The following is a 22,885-nucleotide window of genomic DNA, read 5'->3' as shown; positions in this document are numbered from 1 at the left end:
GTTGTCAGATTGTATTGTCTGTAAAGAAGGGGGCCATTTGAGAAGCAGTGCATCTGTTGCAGACAATAGTCTTTTACATCCAACACTAAAAACAACAAGCAATAAACATTTAGCATTAAAAAGTAAGGTCAAGGTTTTGTTTCTGTGTGTGAAGGTAGTACTTCCTTTGTTGTGTGAGGTTTTATTTCAAAGAGCTAGAGGCCAGTCCTGCTGTGACTTTCGATTTTGCTCATGCACACGACGTTCTCACCGCAGTGGAAAATAACAGGGGGAGAGGGCACTAGAATGGCTGCCTGCCTGCACATGTGCTTGCAAAACACATGTGGGGCAGAAAGCTACCTGTTTGTTTTAATGAACATATTTACAAGGCCAGGAGACTATGGACACATGTATAGGATCAGTCTAGAAGTCTTGTAGAAACACTTCTAGTTTATGTTGTTGTCTAGTTTACTTTATGTTTATGTTTACTGTTGATATGAACGTAGGTTCAACAAGTTCTGTCTTAGCTCGTATGATTTTCACACTCTGCTGTTGCTTCCTGCCAAATAAGTGATGTGTGCTCGATGTCACTGAAGAATGTCTTCATATGGACATTTGACTGTGATCAGTGTCCTCTGCTGACTCCTCCTCCATCAAACCCCTTTAGATAAAGGACACACACATTAGCTAGAAAATATCCTTTTCATCTTACTACTGAATTTAGGACTCGAAACCTTTGTAGCTTTTCTCATCCCACACAAATGTTTAATGTTGGAGGCAGAAACCTTCATGCTGGCGCAGAATCCAGTGGTTACAGCTGAGAAGTACAGTGATGTTTGTCATGAAAATTCATCTAATCTTTGTCACAGATGTTTGGCCTTTTTAAATTACCATGTGAGTCCACAGAGGTCAAACACTGCTTTATGCACCACAAGTGGATATTTTATTGATTTAGTTATTTATTCATTAAGGCTGGTAGATAGAAAACGTAACCTGAGTATGTCGATGTGGATGTTGAAGGCTGTGTAAAGAATAATTTCATATACAATTAATTACAGTCTCACTCTTACTCTTGGTCTTTGAAAACAGGAAACCATGTGATGTTTGTGGTCAGGGCTGAAGTCTTCCTGTTAGAAACAATGTGTGTCACCACAGGCTACTCTTTTGTTCCACTGTTGTTCAGTTGACTTGTTTTCATATATAATATAATCAGAACACATACAAAGGCCAGTATTATTTATACAAAACCAAGAAAAGTCTGTTGTTACTGTTTCTTTTTATACTTTGGTACAAAGCTTGGACTTTAGAGTCTTTCATATTCAGTATGCTCAGACCACACTGTGTTATCTCTTCCTGTGAAGTCATGTGTATCACACCCCCTCCCCCTGACAGATCAGTTGATTCTTCCTATAATCAAGTTTACCAGTCATCTGTACCATTTCCCCCCCATCAAATGTCAACAATGTCTTTTTTTCTCTCCGATGAGCTGTGGAGGCAAATGCTATTTCAAAGACTTTGACCAAGAAAGTAAAAGAAACAAATATGAACCTAAAGATCCCAACTGTTTGATAATATAGGAGCGTAATTACAAAAAGAAACCAGCAGATTAAGATGATAAAACATCAGTAATACTCTGAGCTGCAGTCTCCAGCTTCCTCAGTGTTTCAGCTGGCAGCATAAACAACACAAGTCTCCACTTCTCTCTCTGCTGCAGGTCTCCTGCTTCTTATTTTGTTAGGAAGAAATCTCATCGCTGCAGGGTTCATGCAATCAGAGGCCAGGTTCTGAAAATCACAATATTAAGAATTACAAAATTTGTAGCACACACTGAAGCTGAGTCTGCCAGGACATGGTAAAATGTTGGTTTTGTGGATTGCACCAAAATAAATATTTAAGCTACACAGTATATGTAACTAGGTTGTGTGTTTTTAAAGATGTGGCAGCTTCATTTTATCATTGGTGGCAAAATAATGATACAACTTAGATTTGTGATCAATGGAGATAAAAATTACTCGGAAGTGAAAAGAATGGGTCCCACTTAGATTCTGAATAAACTCAATGTTAGAAATGTCAGATTAATCAAAAGAGACTAAAGTTAGAGTATCACGTTATAAAAGTCAAAACTGTGTCTACCTTGTTTTTTTCTGGTTGTGGTTCAATCACAGTTTTCCCGTTTCTAAAAACTAGAACAATGATGACTATAATGAGGAAAACAGTCAGACCACCGAGGATCACAATCATCAGGTTTGTTGTTCCATCAGGCTTCACTACAGAAAAAAATAAAGATTACACTCCTGTTAATCTTTCAGTTGGATTTGCTTTGCTCCACCATGCTCTGACCAACACATCAAGTAGTTAATATTATGAAATTACAGTATTAGAGAACGCAACATTTAGTTTTGAAGCATATTGCCATGAATAAAGATACATATTACAGTATAAGGAGAGTCTTACTTTCAGTTTCAATCTCCACATCCTTCTCAGATTGATTATGGCCTTTAATTAAAGAAGGAGATGAAATAATGTGACACATACTGTCTTCTTATTTATGCAGTTTTTAAGCAATACTTACATACATACTCTCTGTAAGAGATTAGACATAACTAGGATCTTACCTTGGACATTTAAATATGTTGCACTGGTAATGACTGTATGTGCCTTTATATAAAATCCACAGAAATACAGTCCAGAGTCTGATAAATCCACTCGCTTGATTTTAAGGAAGATAGTCGACGTGTTGGAGCTCATTTCAAATCCATTTTGAAACTCATCACAGTACGAAGCTTCACCATCAGACCCGTACATAGAGGAGATACAGCGTGGCTTGGTTCTGTTGACGACTCTGAACCAGTCTGTCTGAGTTGGATGTTGGGAAATGTTGGAGCAGAGCAGAGTCGCTTGTTCACCGTGCTGGACCTCCACAGTCTGAGACTCAGAACCAGACACAGAGATCCAGCCTGAAACAAACAACAAACACAAAAAGACATTTACTGTATCTCTAAACAAATAATGCAGCAGTTACTGTAATCAGGCAACAATAATAATAATAAAAAAATAATAATAATGTAGTTATACAGACAGCAGTTTTTTACACTACAAGGTGCTGGTAAAATAAATAAATGAATAAACAAAGATCTCTACTTACTGCACATATATAAAGTTGTTGTCAAAGCAAAGCTCCTCATTGTGCCGTTAGCTTTTTTTTTTACTGCAAATCTAGTGTGACCGAGCTCTTATAAAAGAGGTCTGAGGGGAGGGCGTCTTTGTTTTTTATAGGGCTGCTCTCACTTATGCCAATGGAGTGTCTTTACACACGAACCGTGTGGTAGCTCCAGTACATATCTAAAAATATAAATACTGAAATAATGAAACACTGGAAAGTTTGGTGCTAGGAGAGGTAACATCTTACGATCACCTTTATGACTGGGTCAGATTCTACTTGAACAAACGTTGTTACAAAGAACTACAGTTGGCAACATTTACTCATCACTGACTCCAGCTAACAAAAAATAAATAAAGCCATGATACATTATTGTTGACTGGCGCTGATTTCTACAGATGTGTTGTCTGTTTGTATTGATTCTAAAGGTGTTTAGTAAATCGGAGGGTGACGTGCTGCTTTCATAATGTGTTAAGTAATAGTATAACTTTTGATAATAGCACATATAATCCGGCTTACAGAGACCACAATCAGGTCCAGGTTGATTCAGTAGAAGCATAAAGGGTGGAGTTAATAGATCATTAGCCTAAACTCAGGAGCAGCTCATATTACTTCTATAAATGAAGTTTAGCTGAAGTACTGAGGTCACTTCACTTGCTTTCTACTCTACAGGGCTAAGGATCATTCTCTCCAGCTTAGTGCCCTAGTGAAGGTATTTCACTTAACTCTCAACATTAAAAACCTGAGACTAGAACCAGGTACGTTCAAATATACAGAGCCAAGTTCTTTCATTGGACCTCTTTGTTATTGAAGGGAGATGATCTTGATGTAGGTGTAGTGTGAAGGTAGCGCAGATGCTGTATGTTTGTGGAGCAATAAAACAACCAGCAGGTCCAGTGTTCATATTGAGTCAGGATAGCCTCTGAAGTCCTCTGATGTTTGTGGGCTTGGTGAAAGTCTTTCTTTTTTACTCATACATACAGTGTTTGGAAGACACAACTTCACACTGACATGATAAAGTTCCACTCTGAGCTGCAGTTCCACTTGTTTCCTGAGTTCATGTGGAGGCAGCATACACAACATTTGGCTACAGCATGCTCTCAAATGCGGTGTGGTATGTAAACTTAGAGGGTTAGGGTTGATGAGTAAATATATCTACTCTTAGTTATAGTTTAGTTTGCCTTTACTTATATGCTTAAACCCAGTTTAGAGCTGCAGAGTTTAGGGGAATTTTCACACTCTAGTATGTTTGCTCTAGTCTGAGGAATAAAATCTAATTGTACCAGAATGCATCACTTCCCCCAGTTGATTTTTTTTTTATGTAATATCATTTGCACAGACAACCGACCCGATGTCTGTGAGGCACTGCATCTGCTCACGACCCGAACAAATGTGCAGGAAGAAAATGAATTAAAATTAGTGTGATTTATAGCTTTTGGTCCTATTTCGGTTCAGTACAGTTTCTCACCAGGAGGACCACACCTCCTACCTCCTAGACAATCTATCAATTCAATAGCACAATGGGCATAAAGTGACAGGAAGAGACTGTTTACAAAGGCTGCAGAGATATAAAGTCGTTGTCAAGGAAAAGCTCCTTACTGTGCCTTTAGTTGTTTTACTGCAAATCTAGTGGGACTTAGCTCTTATAAAGGAGTTCTGAGGGGAGCACTTTTGGCTTTTTATTGCTGTTCACACTTCCTGACAATGCTGGATGTTTACATATAACTTTATTTTAGATATATGCTGTAAAACAGAGAGTTAATGTGTTATGTTACAATTTTAGATCCACATCAGATGCTAACATAAAGGTTGTCACAGAGAACTACAGACGCTTAAACAATAACTCCTCATTGACTTCTGGTGTGCTACACATGTTGCATGACATATGAATTATCACAACATATTTTTATGACTAAATAGATTCAGATGTAGATGAGCCACACTGTCTCTAGCATAGAGCAAAAACAAACAAATTGTCTTTAAAAAACTCTGAGTGTCCCATATGGAATATATTACATTTGATGATGTAATACTGTATATTTCTTGTCAAAGGTAATGTGTGTTTTGACTCACCTGACTTTGTTTTACTTTTACAGTTTTTGTCACCACTTAATAACAGTATATCCTTTCTCAATTCTTCTTTCAAAACAGTCTTAAGAAAGAGGAAATATTTAGCTTTCAGTTATCTGTTTTCTTGAATACTCTCCTTCAGAGCTATGACTTTGGAGGCCTCATGATTTTCACCTCTGTTTGTTCTCAGACCGCACTGGGCTGTCTCTTCCTGTTGTATCTCACTCACTCATCAACCCACAAACCATTTCAGTCTTTCTATAAGTGAGTTTGACAGTTATCAGGCTCCTTCATCACACATCCGTTGAACTTTGAAAATAGCCAGGAAAAATAAGACAGAATAACAATGACCCAGAGAGAGACAAAAAGAAACCTGAGCAAAACCACAGCATGTAGTACAGAAAATTCAGACTTTATTTTTTCCTTTCTATCCACTACGCACACACAAAAACACAACCTCACACTGAGATGATAAAGCATCAGTTCCCCTCTGAGCTGCAGTTCCAGCGGTTTCCTGAGTTCATCTGGTGGCAGCATACACAACATTTGGCTCCAGCGCTCTCTCAGATGCAGTTCTGTGGTTTCTTTTTGTTTTTACCCGGAAACTTAGAGCTGCATAGTTCAGGTCATCTGAGGCCCGATTCTGTAAATCACAGTGTTTATAGTCACTACACACTACGCTACACACACCTGTGTCAATTAATGTTTGCAACATCACGCTTTAAATTAGAGTTTAAAAATCAGCTAACAGGAACAATATCAAATTAGGCTAAATAGGAACAACATGGTTACATGCTTTGCTGAGCCTTTGATTCCACTATGGCACATACATCAATAACAGACTATTTATGTTTCCAACTGCTTGAATTTAAATTTAAAAAACATAACAAACACCTTGTGTACTACAAATAAAACAAATGTGTATACCTTGTTTCTCTCCAGTTGTGGTTCTTCGGTCACAGCTAAAATGCAAAGGACAAAGGTCTCATTTTTTTCTGACCATGTAGCTTGGATTTGTCTATCATTTCACATAAAACATGAAGTTGTGCAACTAAATCAACAGTACCTGTCTTCAGTTTCCTGATTTTAACAATTAGAACAATGATGACTATGGTGAGGAAAACAGCCAGACCTCCAAGGATCACAGTCTTTAGGTTTGTTGTTCCATCAGGCTTCACTACTGAAAAAAGTAAAGATTACACTCCTGTCACTTCTGATTTGCTTCACTCCACCATGCTCTGACCAACACATCAAGTAGTTAATGTTATGAAATTACAGAACGGAGAAAGTTACTGAATAAAGTTACATATTACAGTATAAGGAGAGTCTTACTTTCAGTTCCAATCTCCACATCCTTCTCAGATTGTTTATGGCCTTTAATTAAAGACGGAGATGAAATAATGTGACACATCTTCTTATTTATGCAGTTTTTAAGCAATACTTACATACATACTCTCTGTAAGAGATTAGACATAACTAGGATCTTACCTTGAACATTTAAATATGTTGCACTGGAAATGATTGTATGTGCCTTTATGTAAAATCCACAGAAATACAGTCCAGAGTCTGATAAATCCACTCGCTTGATTTTAAGGAAGACAGTCGACGTGTTGGAGCTCATTTCAAATCCATTTTGAAATCCATCACAGTACGAAGCTTCACCATCAGACCCGTACATAGAGGAGATACAGCGTGGCTTGGTTCTGTTGACGACTCTGAACCAGTCTGTCTGAGTTGGATTTGTGGAAATGTTGGAGCAGAGCAGAGTCACTTCTTCACCAGGCTGGACCTCCACAGTCTGAGACTCAGAACCAGACACAGAGATCCAGCCTGAAAAAAACAGACACACCTTTTAAACTAATAACTTTTTAACTAAGTTAATCGGATACTGGTATAATAAGTTGAAATAAAGTTGTGTTACTGGTTATAAAAAGGTCAGCATTGTATTTGTTGTATATGAGTGTTAATAATTTAATACCAGTACTTACTGTTGCTGTACAGAAGTAAAGCTGTTATTAGGGTGAAACTCCTCATTGTGCATATACCCGTGTCACAGCAAGCGCACTTTATATTGTGTAAGGGGGCTTCATTGAAAAGGGGCGGGGTATTGAATAGCTCATGTTAGGTGGTTTCATTACTTTAATACTGGTACAAATGTCGTGAAGAAATAGGACAAAATACACTGCTCAAAAAAATAAAGGAAACACTAAAATAACACAACCTACATCTGACTGAATTAAATATTCTTATTAAATACTTTATTGTTTTCATAGTTGAACGTGCTGACAACAAAATCACACAAAAATTATCAATGGAAACTTAATTTATTAACCCATGAAGGTCTAGATTTGGAGTCACACTCAAAACTGAAGTGGAAAAACACACTACAGGCTGATCCAACTTTGATGTAATGCCCTTAAAACAAGGTGTGTGTGTCCTCCACATGCCTGTATGACCTCCCTACAACGCCTGGGCATGCTCCTGATGAGGTGGCGGTGGTCTCCTCAGGGATCTCCTCCCAGACCTGGACTAAAGCATCCACCAACTCCTGGATAGTCTGTGGTGCAACGTGGCGTTGGTGGATGGAGCAAGACATGATGTCCCAGATGTGCTCAATTGGATTCAGGTCTGGCGAACGGACGGGCCAGTCCACTGCATCAATGCCTTTGACTTGCAGGAACTGCTGACACACTCCAGCCACATGAGTTCTAGCATTGTCTTGCATTAGGAGGAACCCAAGGCCAACCACACTGGCATATGGTCTCTCAAGGAGTCTGAGGATCTCATCTTAGTACCTAATGGCAGTCAGGCTACCTCTGGCGAGCCCATGGAGGGCTGTGCGGCCCCCCAAAGAAATGCCACCCCACACCATTAATGACTCACTGCCAAATCGGTCATGCTGAAGGATGTTGTAGGCACCAGAACATTCTCTACGGCGTCTCCGGACTTTGTCACGTCTGTCAAACGTGCTCAGTGTGAATCTGCTTTCATCTGTGAAGAGCACAGGGCGCCAGTGGTGAATGTGCCAATCTTGGTGTTCTCTGGTAACTGCCAAATGTCCTGTACGGTGTTGGGCTGTAAGCACAACCCCCACCTGTGGACGTCGGGCCCTCATACCACCCTCATGGAGTCTGTTTCTGACCGTTTGAGCAGACACATGCACATTTGTGGCATGCTGGGGGTCATTTTGCAGGTCTCTGGCGGTGCTCCTCCTGTTCCTCGTTGCACAAAGGTGGAGGTAGCGGTCCTGCTGATGGATGGTTGCTCTCCTACGGCCTCCTCCACGTCTCCATGTAAATTTACTGATGTACTGACCTGTCTCCTGGTAGTGCCTCCATGCTCTGGACACTACGCTGACAGACACAGCAAACCTTCTTGCCACAGCTTGCATTGATGTGCCATCCTGGATGAGCTGCACTACTTGAGCCACTTGTGTGGGTTGTAGACTCCGTCTCATGCCACCACTAGAGTGAAAGAACCACTAGCATTCAAAAGTGACCAAAACATCAGCCAGAAAGCATAGGAACTGAGAACTGGTCTGTGGTCACTACCTGCAGAACCACTACTTTATTGGGGTCTTGCTAATTGCCTATAATTTCCACCTGTTGTCTATTCCATTTGCACAACAGCATGTGAAACCAATTGTCAATCAGTGTTGCTTCCTAAGTGAACAGTTTGATTACTCAGAAGTGTGATTGACTTGGAGTTACATTGTGTTGTTTAAGTGTTCCCTTTATTTTTTTGAGCAGTGTATATTTCAGACAGTAATTCATCTGAGACTCCAGACAGAAAAGTAGAAAGAAAAGACTGGAAAAAAAGTAAACTTGTGTTAAAGTGCTAATAGCAGTGGGCTCAGCATGTGGCCCTGAGGGTCACCAGTGGTCAACATGACGGAAGAAGAGATTTATTACCACAAATTCTTTGTGTATCTGTCAGGAAATCTACAGAGAAAGGTGGAAAACCCACAGGAGTCACTGCTCATGTCCACATTAGTGCTCCCCTTCTTGTGTGATCAGTTGTTCTTTAAAGTTTTCTATGCCCCCCCCCCCCCACCCCCCCACTAATCAACTGATCTTTGTAGAGTAAGGTAACTGAAATCAAAGGGTCAAATCTGAGTGCTGCTCACTACATATTTCAGGTGTTGCCTCTAGGAGGCACTGCACATCTCTATCAATCAGTGTCCTGCTCTGAGCACAGTTTATTTCCTGTTGCAGTAATAAGTCTGAAATCCAGTTCTTCTAAACAGCAGTATATCCCTGCATTCTTCACTTTGAACAATACAATCGTGTTAATATTGTTTTCCTCTATGTTAAAACTTTATATCTGTGTAAGATACTGTGTATGGCCAGTAGCACTATGTGAAGTGATGATGTTACTTTGTTTGTTACTTACATATTTCACTTCAATTCTATTTTATTTGTATTGCGCCATAACAGAGGTCATCTCAAGACACTTTACAGTGTAAGGTTTAAGATCTTACAGAGTATAATTGTATAAAAATTACATAAAAAACCCAACTATCCCATTTGAGAAAGCTTTAGTCAACAGTGGAGGAGAAAAACTCCCTTTAGAGGAAGAAACCTCCAGCAGAACCAGTCTCAGGGTGGGTGGCATGCAATAGTGGCATTTGAATGTATAGAGGAGAGGAGAGGAGCTTAGTGTATGAATAGAGGTCCCACAGCAGACTAACCTATAGCAGCATAACTAAGAGATGGAGTCATCTGAGCCATGTCTAACTGTAAGCTTTATAAAAAAATCTAGTCTTGAATTTTTTCTTCCTCCAGAACCTGAACTGGGAGCTGGTTCCACAGGAGAGGGGCTCGATAGTTAAACACTCCTATTTAGAAAGTGAATTTAATAAACCTATTTTGATAATATCTTTTACGTGGGATAATGAGCATTATTGTTCCCACTTTGTTTTAAAGTTTAGTTTGTCCATTTTAGGCCACCTCTCAGATTCAGCTGCATATTTCTGTGCAAGCTCACAGTCCCACATCATATAATTTAAGGGAACAAGTCTTTTAAGTGTCAAAAGTATTGTGCTTTCTTTTCTTTTGGCTAGACATCTGCTTTTCCATTATTGGCCGTTCTAGACTCTTTTTAGAGGGGCTCAGCTCCACTGTCATTTTCAACCCCCGTAAAATGATCAACTATCAAACTATCAAAATGTATTGAAAGTATAATTTTTACTTTTTAATATAAAAATGAAAATAACTAATTTTTAACAACAATTAAACAACAATCCGTTTTTTTTTTCTCGTTGCTATTCTACATATTCTGCCCTCCCTGAATGTAGGTGTTCAGTTTGGCAGATAGCTGAACAATTTCCCAAATGAGAGGGTTGCTAGTTCATGCTGTTTATTTGTCTCCCAAATGAAAACACTGTAAAGCTGAAACATACAAAAGAACACATGTACAAATCAACCATAACCAAATGGACAGCACATTTAAATATCTACAACATTATGACAAGTTTTCCATGATAGTCAAATGATGATGAAAGCACCAGAGATTATACAAGACATCATACTGGGAGCTGTAATAAAGAACTCAGTGTTAACTGGTTCGGACAAGGATGGTGAAGTCCTCAATGCAGACTTTGGCTCTGAGCTCAAAATGTTCACTTAACTCAGAGCTAGAGATTGAGATAGAGTTTGATTCTGAATGTAAAGAAAACTGCTTCATATAATGTCCATTACATTTTCATCAAACTTCATTTACAATTACATGTCTGAGAAATATTCTAAAAAGCTCAGTGCTGAAATCAGATCTTTGATAATGACCAGGTACATCACAAGTAACGAGTAAACACAAATTTACACTTTTACACTTTTTTAAAATAATGATAAACTTAGTTTGTGATGTAATGCACATAGTCAACAATCAATGAAGAAAAAAACAAAATAATTAGTCTTTGGTATCTAAATAAATAGAGTTGTCTCTACTGTGTCTGACTAGAGCTGGTCTGCAGGTGGAGCATGAAGTCACAGCAGGGTAGTAGGTTCCAGCATCCATAGGACTGAGGTTCTTCATTCTCAGTCCTGTGGCAGGTGCTGTTCTCATTTCTCGAAGAGTAAATAATTCCTGGAGCAGAGGGATCTGAGTTTTTAAGCTGCATTAATCTGATGTGTTCTGCTTCACAGCGTCACAGAGTCTCCTGGATGAACTGATTGATACTTTGGCTGCTGGACAAATTAATTACTAATCATGTTTGCGCCTTGGGAAAAGAAGCAGATGAACTGAGATTGTTAGCTTAATATTAATATTCAGCTGAATTATCTTGAAATGTGAATATTTAAATAGTCCAACCAATTTGAGAATGGTGTAAAAAAGGGTTACACGTGTTATTTTATTTTACTTACACACATCATCATCGTCTTCTTCTTCTCTACTTGTAGCTCTACCTTCTACACAGCAGCTGTGATTTGCTGAGGTGACAGTAACAGCATCACAATAGTTTTTTTTCGTGAGAACTTTGATAATTGGATGGTTGTTAAGTAATTATTGAATAGAAAGCAGATAGTGAAGAGATCTGTGCAGATCGTTCAACTAACCACACTGAAAAGTGGCACGATCTTCTGTGCGCTCTATGGGTAGGGGTGGTGGTTTCCTTGAGTATGTGCATTTTCCAGTCCATCTCTGTTTAAGAGTCAGTTGTAAAAAGCATGTTCTCCTTTCCCTTTGTAATATGTACTAGGACGTGGATGAGGTTGCCAAGCAACGGCATTGTTTTAAGTAAAACATCGTCTTTGTACAGTGTACTTGAAAGGACTTCATCCTACTTAGAAGGTGGGACTGAAGGTTTTCATTGAGGTGGCCCACAAGGCCTGCCACAGTGAAACAATGGGGCAAAATCGAAATATTTGCTCATAAAGATAACTATGAAGAATATGTCATTTTGTTCTGCACTTGCTTGGAAGTGTTATTAGTCTCGTCAGTTGCAGATGCAGGAATCACTGCATTTCAGTATAATCTAAATAGAACAACTAGTTCTGCAGAAACCTTCAGTTTTCTCAGCCTGTTGAAGATGTCAGTGCTTCTACATTTCGCAGTGGTAACTGTAGTTCATGACAAGTAGGACTTTGTACTTCTTATTGCTTTGAGTTTAGAGCTTATGTGGTTACATTTGATTTGATATTGATGTTTAATGTGACAGTTGGATCAGTTCTTAACCCAGTCAGTAGTATTGTTGCTATTATGTGTGTGTCTCTTATTCACTAAATAATCAATAACTCTTTCAGTTGTTATGATACAGTGCCCTAAGGCAGCACAACACCGAGAACCATTGATGTAGAGTCATCCTGTTTGAAACTACAAGTACAAAGACAAAAAGCATGAGAGGTTAAGAGGTATCCTCTTTGTAGAGAAGTTACAACTGGCTTTTTAGTGTTCATGTCCACATTTATGGCAGCAATTACCAACTTGTGCATTATGTTTTGTGATCACTGTGGTGTGTTTGACCATATATGCGTTTTGTACATGTGATGTCAGCGGGGTTTCATCTGAGTGTTGGAAATTCCCAGAGTAGCTAAACCCACCTGTACCACAGAGGTGTGAGTTCAGCTCTGTCAACCAGTGGTGCATTGACAGTGGAAATGTTTCAATTCACAGAATTCGTCTGACAGAAGGCACACATTTCTTTCAGTGGACGGAAGTGGAAGAGGTTTGTAAAAGGGCATAACAGCATTTTTATTGAACTTAATTTATTCATATCATATCAACATGCATACTAATTTTGCAGGAAAATTCACCTTAATTACAGGATATCATGTAGGAAAAAACTAAAAATAGAAATGTCTCCAACTCTACTTTACACTGGAATACACACATTCCTTTGCCCCTCTCTCGTCCCTCTGTTTTCTTGATCTGTTCATCTTGTGATCCCTTAAAGCTGCATAATGCAGGGTCTCTTCATCTTGACATAACTGATAACAACAAATGATTAAATGGTATTAGATAAGAAAAAACAGTCATGAATAATAAATAATTTTGATCAAGCAATTAAAACGTCAAACAGAATTAAGAACATCTGTCAGCAAAGCCTGCATTTTATTGTTAATTTAAATAATGTAGTGTCTATCTGTATTAAACCCATGCAGCTTTTTAAGTTTCATCATCCTGGGCCTGTCATCTATCTCCACTCAGCAAAAGCTGACCAGTTTTTGTGGATCAGTGTCTGACAAATTACTTTGTTGTGTTGCTACAGCTGCTGATAGGAAATTTAACAAATACATTTCTGTGCTATTAAAATTATTTACTTAATAGAAAATGATACATACCTCTGTGTTTGGAGTGTAGGGAGCTGAAAGAAGACGATGCAGTCTGGTTATGACAAGCTAAATTAACTTTTATTTTAATTTACAGTAGTGTCCACTCTGCACTTGAAACACTTACCTGTGCGTTTGTTATTATTCTTGTACATCTTGTAAACTATGAAAGCCAGTAACACCACCAGAATGCTGTTGAATGCCAAAGCTCCACCAAATAAATACACAGAGACCACATGGTCTGGATCCTCTGTAGAGACAAAAAGGACACCAGGAGACTCAACAGACCCCAATATTATTTTGTATTTTATCTGGATCTCGGGGTCTTAAATGTCAAATTCATTGTGCTTTGTACTATGAATTTGCTATAGATTAAATCCTGCAGTAGAAAGAGGAGAGCAGCAAAAACATTGGGCAGTTCAGTACTATACTCTGTAGATATACAGCTCCAAGACCGAGAATACCTGCAGGAAAGTACAGAGAGAGGGAGACAGCGAGGAGGAAACACAACTACGGGAGAAAAAAATGAAAATTAATGACATGCAATGGTGGCATTTGAATTGATAGCGGAGAGGAGAGGAGAGGAGCTCAGTTTATCAGTAGAGGTCCCCCAGCAGACTAACCTGTATCAGCATAACTAAGAGATGGTTCAGAGTCACCTGATCCGTCTCTAACTATAAGCTTTATAACAAAGTCTAGTCTTAAATGTAGAGAGGGTGTCATTCAAGTTATTCCTGTGCAGGTGGACACATAATTTCTTTGAAACTTCCCTTCCGAGAATTTTAGAGATAAAGGGCAGATTGGATATTGATCCATTATTGGCCCCTAGGTTTGACTACAGCAACCTTAAAAGCCTGTGCTATGTAGCCTGTTAGTTAAGATAGATTGATCTGATTTAATATGGATGTGCTAATCAAAGGTAAGACATCTTTGAGCAGTCTAGGTGGGATGGGGTCTACCTATTTGTTATGCACATTCCATGTTCCAATTGAAAGTATTACTGGTCAGTGATTAGAAATGAAGTTAGGGGAGAAAACACCCTGTGTACATGTGTATACTTCATTAGAGTTATTTGATATAAAATTTTGTCTGCATGTGCACATGTTCGTTCCTTCTTGCAAATACTTAAGTCAACTTTTCAATATATTTTAAATAGAGACTATTAAGAAATAGATAAATAAATAAAAACCAACCCCACTACTAGATATGTTACATACCCTCAAACTCCACCTTGGTTCCGTTTCCAAACAATAAGTGTCCACATGTGGCAACAGCACAGTAGTAGGTCCCAGCATGAGTACGAGTCAAGTTCTTCAGTGGTAAGTTGTAGATACAGGTGTTTGTTTGTGTGTCAGGTTTCCTCTCACACTGATCATTCCTGTCTCCATGGGTGTAAATGATTCCTGGATGAGATTCTTCAGAGTCTTTGAACCAGTAAACACTGTGTTCTCCATCACAGCTCCCAGTGTGCACTGTACAGTTCAGAGTCACAGAGTCTCCTGGCTGGATGGTCTCAGATCCTGACTGATAGACCAGAGCTTGGAACCTTGAACCTGAACTCTTCACAGTGACAGTAGTGCCCTCACAAAATTCAAAGTCATATACATTGCTCCTTACACAGTAGTAAGTAGCCGAGTCTGAAATTTGCAAATGTGATATTGTCAAGTTTTTAGCATCCAATAGGAAACGCGGATCGTTCTGAAATTCATCATGAAAGCTGCCTTTGTTATTATGCTTATAGAACGTAGACACTAACTTCGGTTTCTGTCCCAGAGTTTGCTTGTACCAGTAAAACATCACTGCTACATCATCATGACAGAGACATTGTAAAGTCACACTTTCTCCAACATCAGCTGATTCAAAATGTAGCGATGATTGTTTTAAACATGTTGTCTGAGCTGAGGAGAAATAGAAATGAGGAAGTTATTGATACAGTGTTTTAATGATGTGTATTATAAAATGCATTTAAACAAGTGGAAAACTAATATATGATAAAGTCTAAAAGTTACAAAACACAACTTACCCATATTGGCCATGAACAGACAGGTGAAATACAAAGCAAAGTTTGGAGGCGTCATCATGCTTCAAATGCTGTGAGGACTGAATTCAATCTATATACGATGTCAACTCTTCACAGAGAACACTGTGTTTCACTGGCCAATCAGATTCACTCTTATGTTTTGGAAACAGTAAACACATGATCAATGCCCTCTGCCTTGATAGTTTTGGTCCTTGGGTTTCATTCATACATAATTCTTGGTAATAAAAATTATCTTCTAATGAAATCTCCATTTATATTACACACCAGGTTCTACGCTACATCCAGTGTGCAGTATATGTTTTGCCTTATAAGGACAAATGGCAGTCTTTATCTCCTCTCTCTCACTGAGCTTCAAAACAACAACATAATCAGTAGGATCCATAATTTATACATTAGTTAATATGTCTTGTTAACAGTGAATTAACTAAAACTGGGAGAAGCCTATTAGTTTGGGGTGGCTGTAGCTTAGTTGGTACAGTGATTGCCCATCGACTTTAGGGTTGGTGGTTCATGACCTGACTCCTCCCTAACCATATGTCAGAGTCCCAGTACACACAGTCCTCAGCCCGGATGAAATTTGGTTAGGTTTGCATCAAGTAGGGCCTAAAAACTCCCATGTGACAAGCCAAAAAATGTTTAATGCAATTAATTAATTTCAAAACTTGGGACCCTTTCAGTCGACACAACATGGAACTCTGCTCTCTTGCTTCCAGCTGTGTTGTAACCATGAAGTTCCTTCTTGATGGGTGCTTTTATTTTCACTGTACGAAATAAGTGTTATCTCACACTGCCTTTTGAAAGTGATTCGTCTTAGCCTAAGTCTGAGTTGCTGTACTCTGTGGCCTGGAGGCCGTAGGCCAGCTTTCCTGTGTACATGCTAGGACTCAAGTTTCCACCAGCGGAAACCTGCTCGCAGTAGATCACACCTCAGTTCACCACAGGAGTCAGAACAGAAGTCAGTGCTGAGAGCTGGCTAGTTTAAAGGTTGCACCCTCTGTTGTTTCTGGTTAGAGTAAGCTATTAATAGATTAGAGGGGATTTTTTTAAAAAGCATACATGTCTGCATCCAGTGTTGTGCATTAAGCTATTTGCAAACGCATATACTACTCGACAGAATGACACCAGAGTTTTCGTCCTAAACATTTTTTAACTAGCTGTAGTTACTGTTGACTAGATTTGTTGTTCCATTCAATTCCATGTGAGACGCTTCTAGCAAACTTTTTTACTTTGCACCTTCAGAGAACCTAATAACATTCTTCACATTCATTCAGAGTGTAATTTGGGATAGTTTTAATGAACAAAAACAAAGTGCTGCTGGAGAAAAAGTACCCTTGAAAGTGAGCTTTTATGCAGAATGTATGTAATCACTACAGTATTTACGATTTACTACAGTAGCTTGTTACTACAACATGGAGAACAGTAGAATAGAGAGTATGCACATGACATCATGGCGCGGAAGTCACTGGTGTTATTTCCCCACTCAGTGGCACAGATGAGTGGCTTTTTTACTTTAAAAACTGCTGTGTGCAGAAACTTGAGAACACATCTTACTTGGGAAAGAGCTGCTGTGTGAGTTACTGTACAAATATATAAAACTAGAAATCAAAAATATAAATGTCGGGAAACATGATTTCACACCCATGTCGATTACAACGTGTGTTTATGTGCACTTATTTAATGTCCACCCAAAATCAGACTGAAGCTGAAACCAACTTATTTTATCTTCATAGTTCTGTATTTTCCCAGCAGAACTCTCAGTTCTCTAAGTGCAGGTCTACTTGTTGTTCAGATGACTCTGAGCTCTTCTCCTCTTTCCTTTCTCCTCTATCCATTCAAATGCCACCATTTCATGTCATTAACTTTGTGTCTTCTCTCTCCTGTAGTTGTGTTTCCTCCTCTCTGTACTTTTCTACAGGTATCCTCAGCCTGGAGCTGTATATTTCCAGAATCCAGTTGACCTGCCCAATGTTCTTGCTGCTTGTTGTTGTTTTCTGTTGTCTGCTGTTGTTTTCTCTCTTCTCTCTCCACTCACCCCAACCGGTCGAGGCAGATGGCCGCCCACTGTGAGCCTGGTTCTGCTGGAGGTTTTTTCCTCTAAAGGGAGTTTTTTTCTCTCCACTGTTGCCTAAAGCTTGCTCAAATGGGATTGTTGGGTTTTCTTTATCATTTGTTTTTTCAATTATACTCTGTAAGATCTTAAACCTTACACTATAAAGTACCTTGACATGACTTTTGTTGTGATTTGGCGCTATACTAATAAAATTGAAATTAATTGAATTTAACTGAATAGTGCAGTTAGCTCTATGAAAAGGTTCTGTCTGTCCACGGACCACTGTATCTTTAATAAGTTGTGAGGATCCCTTTTAAGTCCAAGCATCTATTTTACACTCATTTTCGCAGTTTAACCTACTGAATGCGGCCAGGTTGCCGCTTGCTTTGCAACTCAGTCTGAGTGAAGAACCCGTGGTCCATTGGAAAAAGTGATGTACAGTATGTACATACCCTCTATAGTTTAACACAACAGGCAGGAATGTTTATTGCGTAACCCATGTATTTCCATGTACTATATGCGCATACACTAGTTTTACTCAGTTGCACTGCTTCAAACATTTCAAACCAACTATAGTATTAAAGACATCTCCAATGCAATTAAATGGCAAAGATTCCACAGTAGGGATGACAGGCTCTGTCAAAATAAAAACACTGGAACTCCTGTCCACAACCCCATGCACATCTGGAAAGGTGCTACATTTTCCAGTTCAAAACGTTATCATCTTATGATGTCAATTACTTGTGCGTTATAACTTCTATGCCATACTAATGCTAAAGGAACCCATTAGCATCAGTTGTTAATTTAACAGCTGCGTGTCAGACATGTAATAACAACAATAACTGCTAACTGGTTGTAGAAACAGGGCAAGAGTTTAGGTATAAACAGGGACGGCTCTAGGATTTCATACTTAGGGGCGCTTAGCATGGGAAACATATCATACAACTTTAGATTTTTAAATATGCTTTAAATATTAATATGGTTGATTTATATACATATATTTTTTGTTTCATTTTTAAAGTGTTTTCATTTGGGAGGCAAATGAACAGCCTGGACTAGCAACTCTTGTCTCTCAATTGGGAAACTCTATATCTATAATCTATAAAAATCTGATGTCCTGCATTTCTTAGTTAATTTCATTTTTATTTTAAAAAGTAGAAATTATACTTTCAACAAATTTTAATAGTTGATCTTTTAAGAGGGCTGGAATAACAGGGTCAGAAAGGATCTAGAACTGCCCTTTGGCATAAAGACAACTGAGTTGGGGTTAGGCACAGAAAGTTCAGGATTAAGTGAACAGATAAAACAAAAACAGTAAAAATACTTCCTGGATCAAAATTTAGCACTGACTTGGCTCATGATCATCCAGAACATTTCATGCTCCAACAGTGCCCTAAAACTTAGCCTGTGACACCCAACTGTACATCACTTGACTTGTGGTCTGGTTCGAATTTATATCAAGAGAACTCCTCCTAATATCTAAAAGATGTCAGATACATTCAAACTTAATACATGCATAGATTTCTTTATTCAATCAATGCATGTGAATCGACATTAACATTTAATGAATTACCTTTATTTATTTATTTATTTATTATTTCCATGTTATGACACAAACCAATACACACTGAGTACCACAACACAGTAAAAGCAACTGATGCAATTTTCTAAATTATAACTCTGGATCATGTGGCTCTGGGTTGTGTTCACAGTATCTGATGTTAGAATAAACTACAGAGTCTCCATTGGATTCCACTGCTTCTTCTCTGAACTGGAGGCTTCTTGGGGACAAACACACAGCTGCATACATAACAGCTTCACTAGTCTGTGAGAGGTGAAATACAATGAAATACAATGAACATGTGTCACTTAATACAGCGACTAAGTCCTAAGGAAATCTTACCTGATTACCTTCACAAGACCCCCCAGCCTCTGAAAAAAACGAATAAAGGTATGAACTATAATCAATTCAGCCAGTGGATGTAACCGACTCTGATCAGTGTAACTCATAGTTTTCATACCTGTAAATTCTTTCTTCTGATTCTTACAAAATATCCAAAGAAGAGAGAGTGTCATGAGCCCAAGAATGACGTTTGAAAGAATCAGCACAATAACAGTTGGACTCGATCTGATGATGGCAGTTTCTGTTTTAAAAGAAAGACAACAAACATTGCTAAAAGCGACAACGTGTAACTTAAGCCAACACTAGCATAGGACACAAAATCAATCTACCCAACACAATATTTCTGCACCTCTGCCGGGGAAGCGCTGTGAATTTAATTTCAGACAAGGTTTTGACAGCACCTCTTTTGGAAAATATCTCTATTTCATATTCAGATATGCTGCAGATTTAAGTGATGAGTTTCTATAAAACAAAAAAAAAGCCACAATTTGACAAACCGTGTTCTTAGTGTGATCAGTATCTGACTGTTTTGTGAAGTTTGCGCAAGTCCACAAACATGATGGGACATTTATGCTGTAACATAACAACATCTACACATGTTGATTATTACACACTGGTGCAGTTTTTCTGGTGGGAGTGCACCAGCATAAAGACATGTCATGGAGGACAACTGTATATACTCATCATTCAGCATCTTTTAATTGCAATGTTGTCTTATAGTGAGTTGAATTTATTTGTAGCTTCAACGCTTCCTGTCAACACTACAAAACTTTGAACGAACTAAGAACTTTGGCATTTTGACTGAAAACATATTTGATTAGAGACATACACAGTACCTGTATAATCTATAATCCTGGTCCCATTTCCAAACAGTATCTGTCCACATGAAGTCACGGCACAGTAGTAGGTCCCGGCATCGTCAGAGCTGAGGTTCCTCATGAGAAGGGTGTACACACAGGTAGATGTTTCATTCTCAGTCCTCTGGCAGGTGCTGTTGTTATTTCCAGAGAAGTAAATTATTTCTGGAGCAGAGTGATCAGAGTTTTTAAGCCACACGACACTAGTGTGTTCTGCCGAGCAGTGATCAATGTGAACAGAACATCTGAGAGTCACAGAGTCTCCTGGATGGACTGACTCATACTTTGGCAGCTGAACGACAGAGTTAGTGATCATCTTTGTACCTTGGGAGAAAGACAAATCAGTTGTGGATCAGAATTATGTTGACTTCCAGCTGAAATTATGTTGAGAGGAGCTACAAAGGAAGAATACCTTTTAGTATCAAAAGGGTTCCTGATCCAAACTCAATGTTGTTTAAGTTCACCACTCCACAGAAGTATGTTCCAACATCCTCCCACGCTGTTGCAGTTATACTCAGATGACTGTTGATTCTGTCAAACTTTAATGAATAATGCTGACGAAATTCTTTAGCAAGTTCGCTCCGATTATAGTGAGAATTAAATTCTGCCACAAGCTGTAATCTCTTCCCTGTAGTCACTTTGTACCACACTCTCTTTCTCATTTCACTCTTTATGTAACATTTGATAGTAGCTGAGTCTCCGAGCTTCACTGTTTGGAAAGAATCAGGCTGATGGATTTCACTAAACTGTGCCAGACCTGAAATAAAAAGATAAGAAGTAATCAGCTTTGTGTGTAAAGACACTCATGAAAATTTTCCAAAAGTGAATTGACTTGAATTGAACTTACACAAGGACCTGAGCAGAAGAACATTAATGAAGTACGTCAGCATCTTCTCCGGTCCTGCTTCTCCACAGCAATTCTGCCCTGAAAGAGTCAGTCTCAACAGATTTACCAACTGCACAATGTGCTATATTCCGTCACTTCTCTCAGGTCTGATTGGTTCATCATCTGCATATTGCAAGCCGAGTTGGCTAGTTCTCAGTGAAGAAGAAAAAAAAAATCAGGCCACAATGGAAGTTGTTTTTTCATTGTCAGTAATAGCTTAAAGATTTGTTTTCATACTGCCGCTGTGCTTCCTTCATGCATAGAAATGAAAATTTAGCTCTTTGATACTAAATGGCAGCACTTTGGTAAACCACAATGAGGTTGGCAGAATGGAAACAGCATTTTACTGGAGCATTGTTTTATTATTGACCTGGAGACCTACATTTTTGCTGGCTTATTACATTGAGTACACACAACATCCTCAAAATGAAAGGGCATCTACTTGCAAAATATTGTTGAGAGAGAAATGTGGGAGTGGGAAACAGAACCCAGACGTCAGAGTAATGTCTTTTCCAAAAGAACTACCCTCTATATGTCTGATCTCTGATTCTGTTAAAAAGGAATTATTTGTTATTATTCTTAATTATAACAATCTGTACAGAATGTAACTCAACCATCAACCAGTCAGCACCAGGATATTCAATGGTTTAATAAAGGTTAATACAGATCACAGGTGTACATGTTTATGGTTTGGAATGGCTTGCAACATTTACAAAAAGTGCATGTCATCATCTTTTTCACCAATTTCGAGACCAATGAAAAAAAAAACACACATTCTTAGCATACATACACTACAGGGTCAGTGTCTTGTCCAAGGACACCTCAGCAAGTAGCTAGGAGGAACGAGGACTCGAACCACTTACCCTGGGGCTTGTAGATGACTGCTCTACCAGCTGAGCTACTGCAGCATGATAAAGGAGAGACCAGAGAAGTAACTGAGAAATCTGGACCTCCTGACCTTGTTGTCAGTGTTCAGTTCAAAAGTGCGTCATCAGTTCAGAATGAATCTTGTATCAGACACATACGTGTTGTCAAAAGAAGCAGGGATGCTACACCGTCATAAACATGGTCGCTAATTTTTTTGGCAAGTGTTGCTGCCATCATTTTCACAATCACCATCGTTTTTCAGCATCATTTTCTCCATTAAGCATTTGACTTGTTTTCTGTATTCTGTTGTGGATCAAATGTGGGTTTATAAGAATTGCACGTCATTGTTTTCTGTTTTTATGTATATTTTACAGTGTTCCAACTTTTCTGGAATTAGGGATGTATGATCTCAACAGGTTCTTAATAGTAACTTAATAATCACTTTCCATGTGACATTCAGAAGTAACTGAGTCTCGAAGCTTCTCTTCACTTTGGATAGAAACTGACTAAGAGATTACACTGAACTGTATCTGCATCTGAAACAGACAGCATGTACTTGGTTATCTCTGGTTATCCCTTACTTTCTTTTGCAAAGTTGAATTAGTAATCTTAGTTTTGAATTTATTTTCCAAAACAGAAATAAAGAGCAGCTTTTGTCAATAAAAGTGGGCTCAGAATTCCTCATCTTTTTTTTTCTTGGATATGTTCTAAGATAGTTTGATCATATTCATTCAGCATGACTTGATTTGATTGATTTTTTATTTAATTACATCATCAGAGATCGAATATCTCTGAGATCTAATAT

The 22,885-nt window shown here is 38.6% G+C and overlaps 4 protein-coding genes across 6 annotated transcripts; all 4 read right to left on the bottom strand.

Moving 5' to 3' along the window:
• Positions 1–839: 839 nt before the first annotated feature.
• On the bottom strand, positions 840–3,193 carry LOC113157246. The gene is made up of 5 exons (XM_026352600.1): positions 3,125–3,193; positions 2,595–2,936; positions 2,434–2,475; positions 2,113–2,246; positions 840–1,763 (listed from the first exon to the last, which is right to left on the bottom strand). The coding sequence occupies exons 1-5, from the start codon at positions 3,162–3,164 to the stop codon at positions 1,644–1,646; spliced, it is 678 nt and encodes a 225-aa protein (XP_026208385.1). The 5' UTR covers positions 3,165–3,193; the 3' UTR covers positions 840–1,643.
• A 2,446-nt stretch (positions 3,194–5,639) lies between these two features.
• On the bottom strand, positions 5,640–7,243 carry LOC113157244. 2 transcript variants are annotated; one of them, XM_026352597.1, is made up of 6 exons: positions 7,198–7,243; positions 6,698–7,039; positions 6,542–6,583; positions 6,276–6,389; positions 6,137–6,171; positions 5,640–5,852 (listed from the first exon to the last, which is right to left on the bottom strand). In XM_026352597.1, exons 1-6 carry the CDS (start codon positions 7,241–7,243, stop codon positions 5,730–5,732), a joined length of 702 nt encoding a protein of 233 aa, XP_026208382.1. In that variant the 3' UTR covers positions 5,640–5,729. The 2 variants fall into 2 exon arrangements, with proteins under 2 accessions (XP_026208382.1, XP_026208383.1); XM_026352598.1 differs by having other exon boundaries at positions 6,276–6,386.
• A 5,712-nt stretch (positions 7,244–12,955) lies between these two features.
• LOC113157241 lies at positions 12,956–15,560 on the bottom strand. Its single transcript, XM_026352588.1, has 5 exons — positions 15,500–15,560; positions 14,694–15,374; positions 13,604–13,726; positions 13,489–13,511; positions 12,956–13,134 (listed from the first exon to the last, which is right to left on the bottom strand). Exons 1-5 carry the CDS (start codon positions 15,555–15,557, stop codon positions 13,015–13,017), a joined length of 1,005 nt encoding a protein of 334 aa, XP_026208373.1. The 5' UTR covers positions 15,558–15,560; the 3' UTR covers positions 12,956–13,014.
• Positions 15,561–18,822: 3,262 nt separating this feature from the next.
• Positions 18,823–21,351, bottom strand: LOC113157233 (signal-regulatory protein beta-2-like). 2 transcript variants are annotated; one of them, XM_026352578.1, is made up of 6 exons: positions 21,175–21,351; positions 20,740–21,084; positions 20,307–20,651; positions 19,589–19,711; positions 19,471–19,499; positions 18,823–19,392 (listed from the first exon to the last, which is right to left on the bottom strand). In XM_026352578.1, exons 1-6 carry the CDS (start codon positions 21,215–21,217, stop codon positions 19,240–19,242), a joined length of 1,038 nt encoding a protein of 345 aa, XP_026208363.1. In that variant the 5' UTR covers positions 21,218–21,351; the 3' UTR covers positions 18,823–19,239. The 2 variants fall into 2 exon arrangements, with proteins under 2 accessions (XP_026208363.1, XP_026208364.1); XM_026352579.1 differs by having other exon boundaries at positions 19,315–19,392; positions 19,479–19,499.
• Between the last annotated feature and the right edge of the window lie 1,534 nt (positions 21,352–22,885).

This window comes from Anabas testudineus, chromosome 18 (genome assembly GCF_900324465.2).
Source record: "Anabas testudineus chromosome 18, fAnaTes1.2, whole genome shotgun sequence".
Classification (NCBI taxonomy): domain Eukaryota; kingdom Metazoa; phylum Chordata; class Actinopteri; order Anabantiformes; family Anabantidae; genus Anabas; species Anabas testudineus.
The sequence above is the reverse complement of the archived record's forward strand: the minus strand, read 5'-3'. Positions and strand labels throughout refer to the sequence as shown.